The sequence below is a fragment of the Mastigoproctus giganteus genome, chromosome 3, assembly GCF_048544385.1.
Source record: "Mastigoproctus giganteus isolate SK-2022 chromosome 3, ASM4854438v1, whole genome shotgun sequence".
NCBI classification, from domain to species: Eukaryota; Metazoa; Arthropoda; class Arachnida; order Uropygi; family Thelyphonidae; genus Mastigoproctus; species Mastigoproctus giganteus.
In genome coordinates, this window is record NC_143577.1 from 20,517,818 (window position 1) to 20,538,034 (window position 20,217).

The following is a 20,217-nucleotide window of genomic DNA, read 5'->3' on the forward strand; positions in this document are numbered from 1 at the left end:
CATCATACAATAAGAAAACAGATATCCAAAGGCTATCCTGGAATGGATACCTCCTGGAAGAAGGAGAAGAGGAAGACCCAGGAGGACATGGATGGATGGATGGATGGATGGATGGATGGAGTACAGGAGTGCATGACAGCCCGAGGCTTAACCGACCAAGGCTTCCTGAACCGCACTTTATGGCGGGAAAAAATCCTAACAAGAAATAACTTGTAGGCTGAGGAAACCCATTGTAAATGGAAACACTCCTCTTGAAGAAGAAGATACAATGGAGCTGCAGAGGACCAAACGGTCATTTTGATGACTTAGGAATTTAATTGGTCAGTTCTGTCCCATAGGGATATGCCTACAGGAAACATTCTTATCACTACAAGTTTTGCCAAAATTTTCAAATTATATCACATACAGATGAGATAGGAGCACAGAGTCTCCTACCCGTGGAGAAGTATCTGTTCTTGTTAATTCTAACATACCATCCAGGTCCATACAATTGCAAACTATGCTAGAAGCTGTGGCAGCTCTTATAGCAGTTGGTACTTCAATTACGCTTATTTCTATTAACATTCCACCATCTCTACTGTTGGGCACCTCCGTAGCCAGGTGGGCAGGAGCAGCAGTGCGTAGCACACTCTTCTTGATTAGACTGGGGTTCGAGCCCGTGACCACCAAATACGGAGGATGCGGAAAGGTCAGGGAATGACCACTGCATATCCCCGGAGCAATATGGCCTTAGTTGCTAATGCTCCTAAAAAAAAAACAACCAAATAACCAAATCTCTACCATTTTCTCATTCAGAACTTCACAACCTCATTACACAACTCCAATTTGTCTTTTGGATGACTTCAGTGGTTACCTCCATTATGGGGTTGTCTACAATGGACATGAGGCAAACTGATTGAAATGTTCTCAGTTAACAACCTAAATATACTAAATTCTTGATCTTCCACCTATATACACCTACCTACACGAACTACCTCTGCAGTAGACTTTTCAGTCTGCTCACCATCAATTTTTCCAAGTATGACATGGAAAAACAATCTTCTAAATGGATCACTTTTCAGTCATTTTACATTACAAACAGGTAATGCCATCTCTTGAGAAACAATTCACCTAGAAGTTTAACAAGGCAAACTAGGATAGCTGCTCCAGGTACAGCCCATTGACAATATAACTATCTACATTATTAATCATATACTAACTGCAGCTTGACTCTATTCCGAAATCACAACCTCACAAGTGCTCCCACTGAAACATCTGGTGGAATGCAGATTGCTCTGATGCCAAACGTAAGCAAAAGCATGCTTGGAACAACTTCCTCAAGTTTCCTGCCACTAGTAATCTAATCAAATATAAAAGCCAAAGCAAGGTAAATTAGGTGGAAAGCCAAATATGACTCAAGGATCACTTTTGTCTCAACTATCACCAAAGACACTGACTCATGTTCATCTGAAGAAAAATACAAGCGCTAAATAGAAAATTACATCTACAACCAATACTCTGCTGGAATGGAAAGATCTGTCTGCATCTGAAGAAATCACTGGTGCATTAGCAGAATCATTCTTTACAGTATCTGATTCTACTTCCTATTCCATTGCCTTTCAATGCATCAAAGCAGATCTAGAATGTCACAAAGTTAACTTCTCCACACATCTTTCACTTCCCTACAGTCAATAATTTACACTAACAGAACTTAAGGAATCTTTAAATAAATCTTGCATGGGAAAAGTTTTTGACAGATTGGTTCATATGGGACTCACATGGATCCTGGAATCTAAGAACCTTTTATCAGATCATCAGTATAGCTTTTGTGAGAATGGTTCCACTCTGGACATACTCATTAGCATTACTAGAGGCATATGATGCAAGAAAGCAAGCTTATACAGCATCAGCCAAAAAAAAAAAAAAAAACCCTTCCCATTTCACCCATCCATTCGTCCTCAAGGTGTGGCCTGACCATTGCCCCCATCCCCTTGTATAAGGCAATTCCTGTATATCATTAACAAGACCCCATGACCTACTCTCTGCCTGTCTGCACTGCTCAGAACACTTCATATCTGACTGAACAATTACCCCCAGGTCCTTTTCATTATCTACCACTTTCAGTGTAGTACCACAGAGTTGATACGTTACTCTGGGGTTACTGTTTCCCATATGTAGTACTTTACATTTGTCAATGTTAAACTTCATTTGCCACCTCTCAGCCCATCTGTCCAACTTTTCCAGATCCTGTTGCAGTAACAACCCTGCCAACCTCTGTATCATCTGCAAACTTTGACATTAAGCTTGATATACCTTCATCAATATCATTGATAAATATACAAAACAACAATAGCCCTAATACCGAACCCTGGGGGACTCCATTACTAATATTAGTCTAGAAAGAGCAGTGTCCATTGATTACCACTGCCTGTCTTCTCCCACTCAACCATCCCTTTATTCATAGCAGCAATTTGCCCCAATGCCACACCGCTCCAATTTGTATAGCAGTGTTCCATGTGCAACAGTATCAAAAGCTTTCCTAAGATCCAAGTATATGATATCAAAATTATTCTTTGCATCCAGTTCCTTTGTGACCACATCATAGTATCCAATCAAATTGGTCAGACAAGACTTCCCCTAAACAAACCCATGCTGTGTCTGAATTATTACTTCTATCTTGTCTAGATGATCCTGCAATGCTTCTTTAACTAGTGACTCTATTATTTTCCCTGGAACTGAAGTTGAACTAAGGGGTCTGTAATTATTCCTGTCACCTTTTGATCCCCCCTTTATGAATTGGAGATACATTTGCAAATCTCCAGTCCGTGGGGATTTCCCGAGTCCAAGCATGCTCTCATAATTATGGCTTCAGGTTTGCTTACTTCCTTTGCCACCTCCTTTAATATAACTGGATAGATTCCATCCACACCAGATGCCTTTCTTATGTTTAACTTCAACAATTTCTCGTCCACTTTGCTCTCAGTTATTACAAAATCATTTTAATAACTGTTAGAGGTTGATGAACATCTGGCCCTCTCCTCCTTGAATAACTCTTCATGTGTGAATGTAGATGCACAATACTCATTTAGTATGACAGCTATCTGAGAATGAACATCTACAGTCAAACCATTGATATCAAGTGGACCAATCTGATTCATCCCCTTCCTTTTAAAGTTTATATAAGTAAAGAAGTCTTTGCTGTTTTTCTTTCCATCCTTTGCCAAAGATTTCTCATAATCTGCCTTCACTTGCCTAACCTTCTTTGTGACTTAATTACAGACTATATTATATCTACCATAGGATTCTGTGTCTTCTGATAATTTATATGCATCCCATGCATATTTTGTCTCTGCCACAAGTTTCATTAGTCTGATATCCATCGGCGCGTCCGTAGCCAGGTGGGAAGGAGCAGCAGTGCGTAGCACACGGTTCTTGATTAGACCGGGGTTTGAGCCCGTCACCACCAAATACGGAGGATGCGGAAAGGTCAAGGAATGGCCACCGCATATCCCGGAGCAATATGGCCTTAGTTGCTAATGCTCCTAAAAAAAAAAAACCAAAAAACCAATCTGATATCCTTTTGGGCCTAAACATAGAACACTATTCCTTAGTTGGAGCAAAAAGCCTAGTAGCTTCCAAGATTACTTCCTTGAATGCTTCCCATTTAGAATTTGCTGTTCATAACATCATCATTGGTTCCACTATATAGAACTTAAAAAATCTGTGACATCACTGTAGTCACCTTTAAGAAAGCAAAAATCCTTCCCTTTACCCCTGATGGTAGTTGCATCTTGAAGTAAATCCCATATCAATACACTGTGATCACTGCCACCTAGTGGTTCCTTTATCTTTAAATTCTTAATTATATAATATCGGTGAAAATACACATAGTTTATCCATAAGTTTAACTACATATGTAGTGTAATGGCATCGTTTAGATTTTATTTCATATTGTGGCTACCTTCACAACGAGATACCAGGTATTGCACTACTTCAAATAAATAAAGCTTCTCTAGTAGAGGAGACTACTGTTATTTATTTTCAATGGGGACCACCACCCAGACGCATTTTGGAGCTGTCGGCTCACTCATTGGTAGGCGGGGTAGGTATCCTGATAATGCAGTCATGCCATCACGGTTTCGAAGTTAATTCCACAATATGAGAGATGCCAAATGGTGAAGATAATGATAATATGTTGAAGACAAAATGCACAAGGCATAATGTTATGGTTAGAAATTAACTATATAATGTCATTGTAAATACACCATAGTTTATCCATAAGTTTAACTACATACATAGTGTAATGGCATCATTACACTACGACGTAAATTCTTAATGCGTGAATAGTCACCACTGATAATCAGATCAAGAGTGTTACTCCCTCTTGTTGCCTCTCTAACATGCTGATATAGAAAACAATCATCCAAGAAATCTGCAAAAGCCTTGCTAGTGTGCGAGTGACCAATGCACAAGTTCAAGTCAGTATTTGGGAAGTTAACATTCCCCATTATAAGATACTTTGGTTTACTGGCCCACTCTATTTCTCTATATAATTGTTCATTGTACTCATCAGAATCATTAGGCCTATAGCAAACTCCTACCCTCATTTTTGCTTTCCCAGTGCTTTTGTAACACTAAACTGACTCAACATTGCACTGTCCATCTATGTCAACTGGATGCACTTCCTTAGATTTTGTGTGTTTCTTAACTAACAGCATAACCTCTTCTCCCTTCTTATCCTGTCTATCTTTTCTGTACACATTGTACTCCCCAAATTCTAATTCTGCATTCCTAAAGAAAGACATTGAGCTTCTTGAAAAGACAAGTAACTTGCCTGGTGAGATCGGCAAAAGGGCGTCCTTATGAAGAAAGTCTTCGAATATCTGGGTTGCAGAGTTTGGAAACTAGACACCTTAGAGGAGATTTGATTGAGGTTTTTAAGGCTCTGAGAGGCATCAGTAAAATGAATGAGGACAAAATTTTCAAGATTATAAATGATGCTAGAACTGGGGGACATAAATTCAAGTTATGGGGGGAGATGTTTAGATTAGACTGCAGGAAGTTTTTATTTTAGCCAGCAAGTTATAAATTACTGGAATAAGTTGCCTGCATGGGTGGTAGAGAGATCTATAGTAGTAGTAGTGGCATGTGATGCAAGAAAGCAAGTGTATGAGCTTATGCAGCATCAGCCAAAAAAAAAAAAAAAAATCACACCATTCCCTCCAAATGCCTGTCCAGTTCCTCCTTAAATTTATTCAACCTATCAACTTCCACAACAACAGTTGGAAGTTTGTTCCAGCAATTAACCACCCGCTGGCTAAAGGCAAATTTCCGCACATCTATTCTACATCTGTCTTTTCTTAATTTGAATTTATGCCCCCTTAGGTTCGTAATCTGAACAAATGGAAGGATCCCATTAGAATTCAGCGTGCTAAACCCATTCAAGGCCTTATACACTTCAATCAGATCACCGTGCAGGTGCCTAGTCTCCAGCCACTGCAATTTGCAGAACTTAAGCCTCTCTTGGTAAGAGGATCCCTTCATTCCCCTCACCAATCTTGTTGCCCTTCTCTGTACATGCTCAAGTAAATCTACATCCTTCCTAAAATGAGGCCTCCAGACCTGTATGCAGTACTCAAGGGTAGCCGACCGGGCTAGCCGAGTGGGTAAAGTACCTACCCGGCAACCCAAAGGTCGCGGGTTCGATTCCCGCCTCGGGCTTGGATCAAAGTACTGCAAAAACCTTGGGAGGTGCAATATGGCCACAGAAGCCGATGCGCCAACAACTACCAAATCAAAAAAAAAAAAAAAAAAAAAGTACTCAAGGCGTGGCCTGACCATTGCCTTATACAGAGGGACAATCACCTCCTTTTCCCTGCTAGCAAAATTCCTATATATCATTGACAAAACCCCATGACCTGCCCTGGCATCCTGTCTGCATTGCTCAGAAAACTTCATATCTGACTGCACAATTACTCCCAGGTCTTTTTCATTTTCTACCACCTTAAGTGTAGTACCACACAGTTGGTACGTTTCTCTGGAGTTACTTCTACCCATATGCAGTACTTTGCATTTGTCAAGGTTAAACTTCAGTTGCCACTTCTTAGCCCATCTGCCCAAATTATCTAGATCCTGTTGCAGTAGCACACTGCCATTACTGTCATTAACAACCCTGCCAACCTTTGTATCATCTGCAAACTTCGACATTAAGCCTGATATACCTTCATCAATATCATTGGTAAATATACAAAACAACAGTGGACCCAACACCGAACCCTGTGGGACTCCACTAATAACATTAGTCCATGAAGAGCAACACCCATTGATTAACACCCCTGTCTTCTCCCACTTAACCATCCTTTTATCCATTGTAGCAACTTACCCTTAATACCATACTGCTCCAATTTGTACAATAGTCTTCCATGCGTAACAGTGTCAAAAGCTTTCCTGAAATCCAAATATATGATATCAAAATTATTTTTTGCATCCAGTTCCTTTGTAACCACATCATAATATCCTATCAAATTTGTCAGACAAGACTTTCCCTTAACAAACCCATGCTGTGTCTGAATTATTGCTGCAGTCTTGTCTAGATGATCCTGCAATGCATCTTTAACCAGTGACTCCATTATTTTACCCGGAACAGAAGTTAAACTAACTGGTCTGTAATTACTCGTGTCACCCTTCGACCCCCCTTTGTGAATTGGGGATACATTTGCACATCTCCAGTCAGTGGGAACCTCCCCTGAGTCCAAGGATGCTCTCATAATTATGGCTAAGGGTTTGCTTAGTTGCTTTGCCGCCTCCTTTAATATAACTGGATAGATCCCATCCACCCCAGGTGCTTTCCTTATGTTTAACTTCTACAATTTCTCCTCCACTTTGCTTTCAGTTATTACAAAATCATTAAGTATCATGCTACAGTTTGATAACCTTCTGCCATTTTCAAACCTTAATAATTCCTCATGTGTGAATGTAGATGCAAATTCTCATTCAGTTTGTTTGCTATCTGAACAGGATCATCAACAGTTGAACCATCGATGTCAAGTGGACCAATCAGATACATTCCCTTCCTTTTAGAATTTATATAAGTAAAGAAATCCTTGTTGTTTTTCTTAGCATCTTTTGCCAAGGATTTCTCATAATCTGCCTTCGCCTGCCTAACCTCCTTTGTGACCTGATTACAGACTAGCTTATATCTGCCATAGGCTTCTGAGTCGCTTGATAATTTATATGCATCCCATACATTTTTCTTCTCTGTTACGAGTCTCATTAGTTCATTAGATAACCATTTAGGCCTAAATTTGTGGGTATGAAATGTTTAGTAGCTTCCACTATTAATTCCTTGAATGCTTCCCACTTAGAATTTACTGTTGGTAACATCGTCAGTTGATCCCACTGTACAGAATTTAAAAACTGTTGGAGACCACTGTACTCACCTTAACGGAAGCCTTTATACAGTTTGGGGAAATTCATAGGTCATCTGGATAGTACCTTCGGGTGAAGGAAATACATCGAATGATAGGTTTAATTTCTTTTTCTTTTATTAATTATTAGTTTTTTTTTTTTCTTTTATCATTGTTTTTTTTTTTTTTTGGCTAGTGCAGCATAAGCCATAGGCTTTCTTGCAACATGTGGCCATTACTAATACTATATCTGTGTGACACCACGTCTCTGATATTCCAACTATATATATCCGCCTTTGGTGTTTTGACCAGCACTTCAAATTCATCAAATTTATTTCCTCTTCAAGGCTGAATCTCATATTTGCAGTGCCTTTATCACGAAACAACATTTAGTCATGGTTAACTTCGATATCGAAAAGGCATTTGATACTACCTGGCAATATGATAATATTATGTATCTTTACCATCTAGGGCCAAGATGTTACCTCCCTGAGATAATTCAGAATTTCCTATGCCTGCACTCTTTTGAGGTCTGCTATCAAAACATACCATTTTCATTTCATATTCAGGAAGGAGTACTACAGGGATCTATACTCAGCATAACCTTATTTGCAATTTGAGTCAACAATGTGACATGAAACATTCCTAAAACTGTTGAAGATTACATGTTTATGTACAACCTCACCATTTACTGCCAGTCCTCAAAGCATGAACACTATCGAATGTGGACTCCAACTTGCCATAAACAAAATTGAATCCTGGACCACTCACTTTTGCAAATGATGTACTCTCCACCCTGAACTTGAACTATAGTTAAACAATAGACGAATATCACTAGTTAATACCATCAGACTTCTAGGTCTGATATTAGATAGCAAACTAAATATCCAAGCACATCGCTCATCTCTGGACTAATTGTCTAAAACGGATGAACATAACTTTGGTCAGTCTCATCCATGTCATGGGGCAATGATTGGTACACCTTACTGCACCTCTACATGTCTCTAATCTGTTTATACTTAGATTATGGTTCTCCAGTATATAACTGTGCTAGGAGAAGCACATTAGGATGACTAAATATCGTCCAGGACAGTGCTCTGAGGAGAGAGCCCTGGGAGCTTTCTTCTGCCTCTCCAGTCCAAAGCCTTTACATTGAAGCACACTATTCCCCATTACACCTTTGAAGAAAGTTATATTGCTGTTTCGCTACACTGCTAAGATCCAAAGTCCCCCATCGTATCCTATTTGGGAGTACTTGTGTAATACCCAGTGGGATTCCTTTTATGATAGTAAGCCACATGAAAACTTACTTGCACCTCTCAGACATAAAGAACTTCTTCAAGCTTGGAATGTTGATCTAAGTGACATTTCTCAGGACACAACTCTTCCTGTACCACCCTGGTTACATGCTCATGCCTGTCATGATGACCACTTTCTCAGATGGGGGAAGAATGCTTTTTTCTTCTGATATCAGACAGTTGCATGTAGCTCATGCTACTCTAAACTCTAATCTAAACTGTGCAATATATACTGATGGATCAAAAACTGACAATAGGTGGTAATGAAGCTGTAATTGTAAATGAAGGAAAAACTGCTATGGCAGTTTTTTCTTCATTTACAATTACAGCTTTATTACCAGCCACATGCAGTATCTTCACTGTCGAGCTGTATACCACGAAGCTAGCACTTGACCAGATGGTTGGATGTTCCATTTCACCTGCCCTAATCTATACTGACTCTGTCAGTGTAGTCTCTTCCATATAGGAGAATTTCTCTTCTTCTCATTCTACACTGAAAACTATTCACTGTGTTGCTCTCCTGCAGCGAGTCCAATCAATCAGTCAGTCACATTTTGTTGAATCTCAGGGCATTCTGGAATTCAAGGAAATGAGAGTGGTGATCCTGCTCTAAACAACCTCTTACCACATTTTCATATGGACTAAAAGCCTAACGGCGTGCTGTAGTCCCAGCAGCTTATGCGCCATTAAACCTCCATAACACACACACACACACACACACTAAAAGCCTATGATTTGCAATCCTGTTATGATAATTTGTCACAGGAAAAGTCATAACAGAATTTACCAGATAAAACAAGATCCAAACTTGTGGCTCTCTGGATTCAGGCAAGAAGTTGTATTGGCAAGACTGAGAATTGGGTATACTCATCTTACACATCTGTTTTTATTATTGGGAGATGATCCACCCCATTGCACATCCTGTCACACCCAACTTAAGGTCCATCACTTTTTTGTAGACTGTTTTCTTTTACCTACCCATCCATTCAAGCATCCTCCAGTCATTCAACAGATTGAATGAAGCTTGAATTTTATCCAATTTCCTGCCAACATAGAATTCTTAATATACTTGAAGCATGCTGACCTCTACACACCTATATAATTCAATAGCTATAATATATATATATTAGTAAATTAATAAGAGGAGTTTACCTCAATATAGTACGTGGAACACTTCCAAATGTCGTGATCACAGGAATTTTCATTCCTGTGATCACGACAGTCGGTCGAAAAGCATTGTCAGCTTCAGGAAGGAAAATCGTTTTGAATATTTTCGTTAGATTGTTTTAATTGCGTTAATTTGAATTTTAATTGTTTTGAATTGATTTTGAATTGTGTTAAATTGATTATTTAATTATTTATATTCTACTTTAATTATTTATATTTTACTTTAATGTACCGGTAAGTTGTCGATTTTTTCGTTTTTTCCGTTTTAATTTCTGGAGGGTATCATACGGAAGTGTTCCACGTACTATATTGAGGTAAACTCCTCTTATTAATTTACTAATATTATTATCAACGTAGAACATATTGAGTATTACAGCTCTGATTCATACTATCTAATATATATATATGAAATTTACTGTGAACAGACATGATTTGGACTCAGTAGCCCTTGTGTTATTTAACTTCATACCAACAACGGCAGCAGTCATACAAAGTGGACTTTATATCTGACTGCTGTTGTCAGTATGAAGGAATTTAGGAAGAGGAAGGTGATTATCTTGTTATATAGGCAGTGGTTAGGCTACATCTTGAGTATTGTATACAGATCTGAAAGCATTTCTTTATGAAAGAACAGAGAAGAGCAGCAAGATTAATAAAAGTTCATAGAAGGGAATTGTTACCAAAAATAGAGTTCTGGAAATAAGGCAGCTGTGTAGATTCCTGATTTGAAGTGTTTAATGCATTAAATGGATTGAGCAAACCAAGTGCTGATGGCATCTTTACTCATTCTCGAATGACAAACGGGGGGGGGGGGGGGCATAAATTTAAATTGAGGAAGGATGGTTGTAGGATAGATGTGTGAAAATTTGATTTTGTCTAGAGAGTAATTGATCGTTAGAACAAACTTCTATCTGGTGTTATGGAAGTGGTAATTTGAATAAATTTAAAGAAGGTTTAATTAATTAATTATTTTATTTATTTTTTGGTTCATGCGGTGTAACCTTGCATTATATGCCAGTACTAATATTAAAGTATTACAGAAAACTTAGTGTGTGATATATCAAGAGGTGAGTGAAATGGTTTCAACCAATCTTAATGTCATAAAACACTTCTCACCCCCCCCCCCCCAAATGAACCATTTTCTCCCTAGATATCACAACCTTGTATAATAGAAATAATGAAGAGAAATCACCTCCCTCTGAGCCCTTGCTTTTAGAAGGAAACAGACACTATTTGATCTGAGAAACTTTTGTTGCTGAGGTTATAGGACATCCCTATTTTCCAAAGAAAGAGAAATCCCAAGAGGAAACCTAAATCTGCCTTCTTTTGGAAACTACCTGATGGAACCACCAAACCCAAACAGTGAACCATTTCTTATAGTGGAATTGTTAGAGTTTCTGCAGAAATATCAGTAACATCCAACTTCATCAATATCATTACAAACCACTCCACCTTTGCCTCCAAAAGACATACCTTCAGACACAACACAATCCACATACAGGAACTCCCCAACCTACGTAAGTCAAATTTGCCCCATTCTTGTGTAGCACTCACAACTGTGCTCGCTGAATTGATTGAATCAAAAAAGAAATGTTCGATGAACATGTAGAATTATTTATTGTATTTATTAAATTTTTTTTATCTTATGCCCAGGAAAAATTACAAAAGCGTGCAATTTAAAAAAAAATTCAAAATTATAAAATTACAAAAAAAGAGAGGAGACAGGCATAACGTCAGTAAGTTTTATGCCTCTCGAGCATTGTTGCCAGAATCGATGTCTTCAGCTGATAAGTATGCTGCTGCAGAGGTTGAGGGCTGTGGAGATTTAGTAGGGGTCGGCTGTTCAACCTTATGAAAGAACATATTAATGGTTGACTGGATGGTGGCTTTTTTTCTTTTCATCGTAGATTTCTTTGTGGCAAGCAAGCATATCATTCACACCTCTGTTAACTTTTAAGAATCGTTCACTGTTCGGAATCCATCTTCTTAAACCTCGCCATTGCCGATGCAATTTCACGAAATGCCATTGCCATCTCTATGGTGATGAAGCGTCTTGGCTCCTCACTTGGTTCATCTTGAGCTTTGTCAGCATTTTCTTCTTTCACTATTGCTGCCTGCAAGTCATTAAGTTCTTTGTTAGATAATTCCTTTTCTTCTTCTTCTATTAACTCCTCCATGTCTTTGGCATCAACCTCCAACTGAAATTGTAAAGCTAGCTCTGCAACCTTTACAATTTTATCAAACTCTTCATATGATTCATCTTTTTCAAATCCTTCGAAGCCTTTTACATGCTGTGGGCATATTTTCTTCCATGCGCCATTTTAAACAACTTTAGTAATTTCTGCCCAGGCCTTATTAATGTTTAAGATGGTGTGGTAAATATTGTAAGATTTTCAAGTCTCGTAATGTACATTTTTTTCTTGTTGTCTACTGTAGACAATGCCCGAGCAAATGTTGTGCGTAAATAGTATGCTTTTAAATTTGAGATAACAGCCTGATCTATAGGTTGGATGAGTGAAGTTGTGTTTGGCTGTAGAAATATGACTCTCACGTTCAAATTGAAATCATCTAGATGTGTAGGATGCCCGAGAGCATTATCTGATAGAAGCAAAATCTTGAAAGGAATGTTTTTGTCGTTAAAATAATTTTCAAACTCAGGAATGAAGCAGCATTTGAACCAAGCCTCAAAGAGAGATATTGTTATCCATGCACTCTGGTTTGATCAGAAATGCACGGGTAGGGTGGCTTTATTGATGCCCTTAAATTGCACGAGGATTTCCAGAATGGTACACAAGCAGTGGTTTTAATCTGTAATCTCCCACAGCATTAGCCCCAAGCAAGACCATGGCCCTATCTTTTGATGCCATGAAACCTGGCATTGTATTTTCCTCTTTGGCAATGTATGTTCGACCCGGCATTTTTTTCAAATAGAGCAGTCTCGTCAACCTTAAAAACTTGCTGCGTTGAATACCCGCCTTCATCAATAATTTTTTCCAACACATCACAAAATTTTTCTGCAGCTGCAGAATCGGCACTGGCAACTTCACGCATACTTTAACGTTGTGGAAACCAGTGCGATGCTTGAACCTATTAAACCACCCGTTGCTTTCCACGAACTTGGATTGAGGTTCGCCGTACTTATCCTTAATATCTTTATAAATACTTGTTGCTTTTGCTTGAATGGTTATTAGACTTAGGGGTACTTGCTTCTGAATCTGATTTTCCATCCATTTTATTAACAGCTGTTCCATCTTCAATATAGCACCTGAACTCTGTTTTGTGATCACTGTTGATCTTAAATGCATTGATCCTTTAACATGTTCTTTTATACGCACACTGTCCCTTAAAATAGTATTCACTGTTGAAGCAGTGAGACCTAATTCCCTTGCAATAGATGACAAACTTTGTCCTGCTTCATACTTCTTAATCATTTTCATCTTCATTTCTAAATCAATTTTGTTTTGTTTCCTGGCACTACCACCACTTGCAATTTTTGTTGGTCACTTTCCCTTCATCATTGTAATACGTAAATAGGAATGAAGAGTAGTTTCTGAAAATTTGTTTTTATATGATTGAAGGTTTCAGTGAAGGGGAACACATTTTACCATAATAGCGTAAAAACCCACACAATTGTAGTTAACGGTATTATCACAAATGCAACAAGATCGAGTTTACTACCCGTTTATTATTAGATGCACTAACAGAAAAGCCCAATGAACCGGAAAGTGCAAATTGTTTTTTTGGTCGTGACCTCCAGAAACGTGATTTAGAAAAATGTAGCAAAGGCGTTCAAAATTGATTCTTATAATGGGAACATATGATAATGATGAAAGTGTTCCATTATAAATATGATCTTTTAGAGAGATAAATAGCTTAGTAATATAGCGAAATTTTTACCTTCCAGCGACTTGGAACGAATTACAAAAAAAAAAAAAAAAAAACAATGTTTATTACGATAAAAAAACAATATTACGATATTTTTATGATACCTTCATTTATTCCTATGGGATGCAAAATACGTTTCCATGATTTTTTAAGTTTGCACCGTCCAGCAAAAACTTATGTAAGTCGAATTTCCATGTATAAGAAATTACATGATATGTCATAAAGATAGAGTGAGTGAAAGACCAACTCATGGAGGCATAGCCATTCTTGTAAATACAGCTATACCAGTATACCAAATTCAATTACTGGTTATCTCAAAGTGCTAGCAGCCCTTACAGTTGCATTTTTGTTTACCCTATATTCTTTATATTTACTGCCAGGAACTGATATCCACTATGATGAATTAAGTACATCTCATTTCACAACTGTCCCTTCTTTTTGCCAGCTAAGCATCTTGAATGGCCACAACCCTCTGCCAGTAGACAGAGACAGACTTATTTTAAATTGCACTAAAATACTCGATCACCATAGCCTCCCCCTCTTAAATGATGGAACCAATACTTTTTCCACTTTCTAATTTGCATATCTTCTGCAGTAGGTTTATCAGCAGTTTCCCATCTCTGTCTCTTTTCTGCTTTCATGTGGAAAGTAAGTCAGAACCTGGTATGGTAAGTAGAGACAATTACCCTGTAATCTTAATCTCTTCCCTTGTTGGAATCTCTTCCCTTCTCTTGTCATTTCAGCAGAATTACCCAGTCAAAAGTAAAAAAGGGCCAGATGGGAGTCTTACAATAAACTGGCCTTATTTGAAAAAAAAAAAAATAAAAAAAATAGCCTGTCAACGGTCAGTAATTAATGCAGTAACACATATCACATAAAGGATAGTGCAAGCTGCCATATATTGATTCCAAATCCCTCTGCATATTTTTCCCTCTCATCAAAGGGCTAGTTGAATAATGAATGCACCAAGGTTAAGATAGCAAAAAATAAACATGGATAGATTTTTCCTGTATCCCACAATCGAGAATATAATACTCTTCAAACCAACACTTTCAAAAGCAAGATGCATAAGATGTCCAAGCTGAAAAGACTTATAGCACCGTCACCAATCAGCTGATACTAAAGCTGTCTGGAACAAAATCCATAAAATGCAAAGTAAATAGAGATTCTGAAGTTACAGTATAACAGCTGTATTATTGCTGAACCAATCGATCTAGCAAATAAGTTAGATTAGTTATTTGCTTTAGTGTGAGCAAGAACCTATAGCCTTCTCCAGTTTTTAACCCACAAAGACCATACAGAAAAATTAAAGCTAAACATCTGTTTATATGACCTTGAACTACGTACAGCACTACCATTCTCAATAGTGAGTGCAGCTGGACTTAACGACATATGTTATGTAGTATCTCACTCAGTTATGAGTTGGGTACAACAGGGGTTGGTGTTGGCACCTTACTATTCTTAATATTTATTAATGATATTGAGGTAGGTGCTCCTACAAGATCTAGATAAACTAAACAGATAGGCTTAAAAGTAGCTACTGAGATTTAACATTAATAAATGCAAGGTTACTGCATTTGTGTAGCAGTAACTTACTTAGAATAACTTATCATTTGGCTAACGCCAAAATCAAGGTAGTTGATTTTGTTAACAAAATGATAAGAAAAAACACTCTTGGGGTAATTAAAAAATTCAGATAAAAAATTCTTTGATCATTGCAAACAAGTTGCTAGACTGGCCCATAAATCCTATCAGTGATATAGAGCTCAATGATTTACTGATAACTTTTCTAGCAGTGACAAAGAGGTGATTATCCCATTGTATAAAGCAATGGTTAGGCTATATATGGGTTTGGAAAATTCATTTTAGGAAGGATGTAGATCTATTGGAAAGGGTACAAAGAATAGTAACAAGATAGTTGGGGGTATAAAAGTATATTCTTACCAAGAAAGACTGGGATTCTGTAAATTGCACTCTTTAAAAACTAGGCATCTTGGTGAACCGACTATAAGGCTTTAAAAGGGCCAAGTAAACTAAATGCTATTGTCATCTTACTCTTTCTCAGATGACCTAGACAAATGAACCTAAATTTAAATTTAAAAAAGAAAGGTTACATAATACATTGCAAAGTAACTGATTCTTGGAATAAACTTGTGTGTAGTGTTATCGAAATGGGTAATTTGAAATAAATTTAAAGAAGATTTGAAAAAATTATCAGCAGGAACGAATGCATTAAGTGGATACATTTATTTTTATATTTTGGGTAGCTGTGCTCTCTTGCATCATGTAACCAGTACTAATACCAGTTATGATATGTTAAACTCTTATTATAATTTACTGCTAACTGTTATGATATGCATATCATAACAGTTAGCAGTAACTGTTATGCATATCATAGTAGTTAACAGTCAGGTGATACAGAAGCCTATGGTAGATATAAACTAGTCTGTAATTGAGTCACAAAGTAGGTTATGCAAGTTAAGGCAGATTACAAGGAGTTTCTGGCAAAGAATGCAAAGAACAGCAGCAAAAGCCTCCTTTGCTTATATTAACAGTAAAAGGAAGGGGTTGAATCACATTGGGCCACCTGATGTCAGTGGTTTAAGTGGTGATGACCCTGCTCAAGTTGCTAACAAACTGAATAGGTATTTTGCATCTAAATTCACATGAGAAATTTTTTAGGGAAGGGGATGCAAGAAGGTTATCAAACTCTAACAGGAAGCTAAATGATTTTGTGATAACTGAGTGGCAAGTAGAAGAGAAATTGTTGAAGATAAATGTAAAAAAGGGCATCTAGGGTGGATTGCATCTATCCAATTATATTAAGGGAGGCAGCAAAGGAGGATAAGCAAACCCTTAGTCATAATTATGAGAGCATCTTTGAATTCAGGGTAGATCCCCACAGACTGGAGCTGTGTGAATGTATCTCCTATTTGCTGAGAGGGATAAAAGGGTGACATGAGTAATTACAGATCTATTAGCTTAATTTCTATTTCAGAGAAAATAATGGAGTCACTGGTTAAAGAAGTCATTCCTATCTAGATAGGAATGCAATTATACTGCAGTCACAGCATGGATTTGTTTAGGGGAAGTCTTTTCTGACCAATTTGATTGGACACTGTGATGTGGTCACAAAGGAATTAGGTTACAAGATTGGTGAATGGGTCGATTGAAGCCTTTCTTACCAAGAAAGGCTTCAATTTTCTGCAAATTTCAGCATCTAAAGACCAGGCACCTGAGAGGAGATATGATTAAGGTATTTAAGGCTTTGAATGGATTGAGTAAGCTCAGTGTTGATGGCATTTTTCCTCTTTCTGAGACTACACACAAGGGGGTCATAAATTAAAACTGAGGAAGGATGATTGCAGAATAGATGTGTGGAGGTTTACTTTCAACCAGTGGGTGGTTGATTGTTGGAACAAACTTACATCTGTTGTTGTGGAAGTGGGTAGTTTGAATAAATTCTAGGAAGAACTAGACATTTTGGAGGGGTTGAGGTGGATAGTTTTTTTTTTTTGGTTGATGTACCATAAGTTTGTTTTCTTGCATTATTTTCCACTACTAATACTAATATTTTTCCAAAGTCATAAAACTCATTGGTTTATGTGTCCTTACAAAGAACTATTAACATGTGTAAGCATTACTTTGATTCTTTTCTTGAATTATAACAAAATATGTTCTGCTCTTTATAATAAAGAACAGAACATATTTTGTTATAATTAAAGAAAAGAATCAAATCTATAATAAAGAACAGAACAGAACATATTTTGATCTTGAACAATCATGAGCACTCCACAATTGACAGTTGGTAGGCTACATTGCATGGTTAGAGAAATTAGGGATTTATAACTGCTGTATAGCAGCCTCCATAGCAGAGTGGTTATTAGCAGGAGTGCAGTAGCATACGCTCTTTGAGTAGATCAGGGCTCAAGCCTCTGACTGCTAAATACATTCGATTTGCCAACCTGCACTGGACCAGTGTGGCAGATTATGGTCCATTTCCCTCAGCATGAATCATTGAGGCAGCTGCCATCCTGCAGTGGGTTGATAATGGCTACAGTTTTTTTTTTTTTTTTTTTTTTAACTGCTAGATTGTATGGCCACTTCATTAATAATAATAATTAATACATTTGAATTATTATCCCAATATGGCCATATTTTCCAAAAATGTGGCTTGGGATGCAAACAAACTCGGGAACTTGGGAAACAAACTCTTAAGTTTTTTTTTTTTTTTTTTTTTGGTTGCTTTTGGGTTTATAAGTGCAAAAGGTACTGATGCTATATTATGCCTTTATGCATTAGCAGCATAGACCATAGAATCATATTGTGATTAGTAGCATATACCTTTTTGGAGTGGAGAGATTTAGAGCAGTTTATGAGTTTGCATCTAACAGTGCAGAACAGGAGTTTTCATTAATAATATTTTAGGTGTTGCAAGACTGTTAATTTCAAGTTATATTAACTTAATTATTACAAGACATAAACCATTGGTGTTGCTCAACTTTCTGGTAGTTTCAGAATTTAATAATTTCGATCGTAAATTTTTAACAAAAGTTCAATTTACAATGGAAATTGATTTCATGTTGATATCTTATATACATCTGAACTTATTAAAGTTGTAGGGAAAACTTTATAAATGTTCTTTGTTGCTTCAGTTTTGAACCTTAGCAATGTTATTGTCGTAATTTTGACTCCATTTAAAATGAATATGGATAATGTTTTAGATGCATATGGTTGATATGCTACAATTTACATGCATTGCAGAAATGTAAGCTGTATTATGTCTGTAGAAATGTGTGTGTGTGTTCACAGGCTAGTTTGCATAATGAAAATCAAGAATAGCCCACAGAAGAAACCCCAACTCTTCATGAGACTAGCTAATTGCAACCCTAATTATTAAAAAAAAAAAAAAAAAAACCTTTGTAAAGTTCCCACAACTCTTATAGGAATTGAACTTCCAGCCGTTTTCTAAACAAATGGCATTGTACTGCTAAAGAGGTTTCAGTTAGTATGATTTAAGTATAAATTTATACCGAAAGGACATTGAAATAAGACTGCCTACCCATTATAGCAAGTGTATTGCACTATTAGAATGAAAATTCAGCTGGGTGAATGCAGTCAATGAATGGATACACGTATGCTGTTATGTGTGACTAGCATGGGAAGAGGCAGCGATATGATGGATTTTCAATAAGGTTGGTGCAAGGTGGAGAGGTGTGCCCATCTCTGAGACACTAATGTTCCTCGAAATTCTGGCTAACATTGTGTGAATGTGATAGTGACAGACATGTATAAAACAACAAGCTTGTAAAGTGAAACTGATAGCAAATTGATGGGATGAAACACAATTGCAATGGTTCATGCAGACTAACAAAACAGTCCTGATGGTGCAGTGGGCCTCAGGATATCATGCAGAATAACTTGGAGCACTTTCAGCAAGACTATTCAGTGCACTCTCCATCAGATAACATTATCAGAGTAGATTGTTGACTTGACATTTCCTGTTGACTGCACATTACAGATATTTGCTCATCTGGTGCTGCAAATGCTGCCATTGGACAGTGGATAACTGGATGAAGGTGTGGTGGTAATCTCTTTTCCATTTGTATCAATAGATTTACTAAGATATAGTAATGGAATATATAACATCTATTTAATAATATAAATATAGTAATAGAATAAGTAAAAGTGACATTCCTTACTTGAAATTCAAGAGTCGGCAACTTGTGAAAGGTTTTTCATGATATGAGATATTATGATGCTACTTTATGTAAACTTTGTTTATCATTTTTAGGAGACTGTTGCAAAAGTCATAAATTAAGGAACTCAGAATTTCAGTAATTAAATTTACTTAATTTATTCTGAACTCTATAGTACATTCTCAATATGTAAGCTTTCAAGCACTACTTCTGCTGCTAATAATAATAACAGTATGTAATAATGTTTATATTTTACTTTTTCAGATGAAACTTTAAGAATTGATTATTTATAAGACAGTCCATCATGTTCACTGCACTTAAGAAATTAGTGGGTAGCAATGACACAAGTAATCCAAAAGGGCAGCCTCCTCCTGGCATGCAACCTATGGGTCAAAATTTGCAAAGGAAGTTTGCAAAAGGAGTTCAGTATAATAGTAAGTAGATGAAGTACATTCAATTTATAATCTAAAATGTACATCATAAGTCTTTATACTAATTTCCTGAATATTTTTACTGGTGCCTTCAAACTGTCTTAAGTTAATATTTTTTACTACCTTCTCAAAAAAATGGCTAATATGAAATTCACAGTACCTCAGTTGGTGCATCTAGATAATATATACTATAAACCATATCATATTCTATATACAAAGGGTACTATGAAAGTTTTGCAATACAGCTTTGTTTATTTAATTTTTTCAAAGTAATTTCCTCTACATTCAATACACCTCTCCATCCTCCGAAACCAATCTTTAAACCAGTTCTGCCAAGTTTCACTAGGGAGTA

General features: G+C 37.0%; 1 protein-coding gene across 1 annotated transcript in view; it reads left to right on the top strand.

Annotated features, from left to right (window-relative positions):
- The window catches only part of LOC150087779 (rab-like protein 6), a 144,310-nt gene that overhangs the window by 24,702 nt on the left and 99,391 nt on the right, over nucleotides 1–20,217 (top strand). The window contains exon 2 of the mRNA XM_090370409.1: nucleotides 19,699–19,868. Within this exon, the coding sequence (XP_090226535.1) occupies nucleotides 19,739–19,868 (130 nt within the window). The 5' untranslated portion in view covers nucleotides 19,699–19,738. The remainder of the gene's footprint in view (nucleotides 1–19,698; nucleotides 19,869–20,217) is intronic.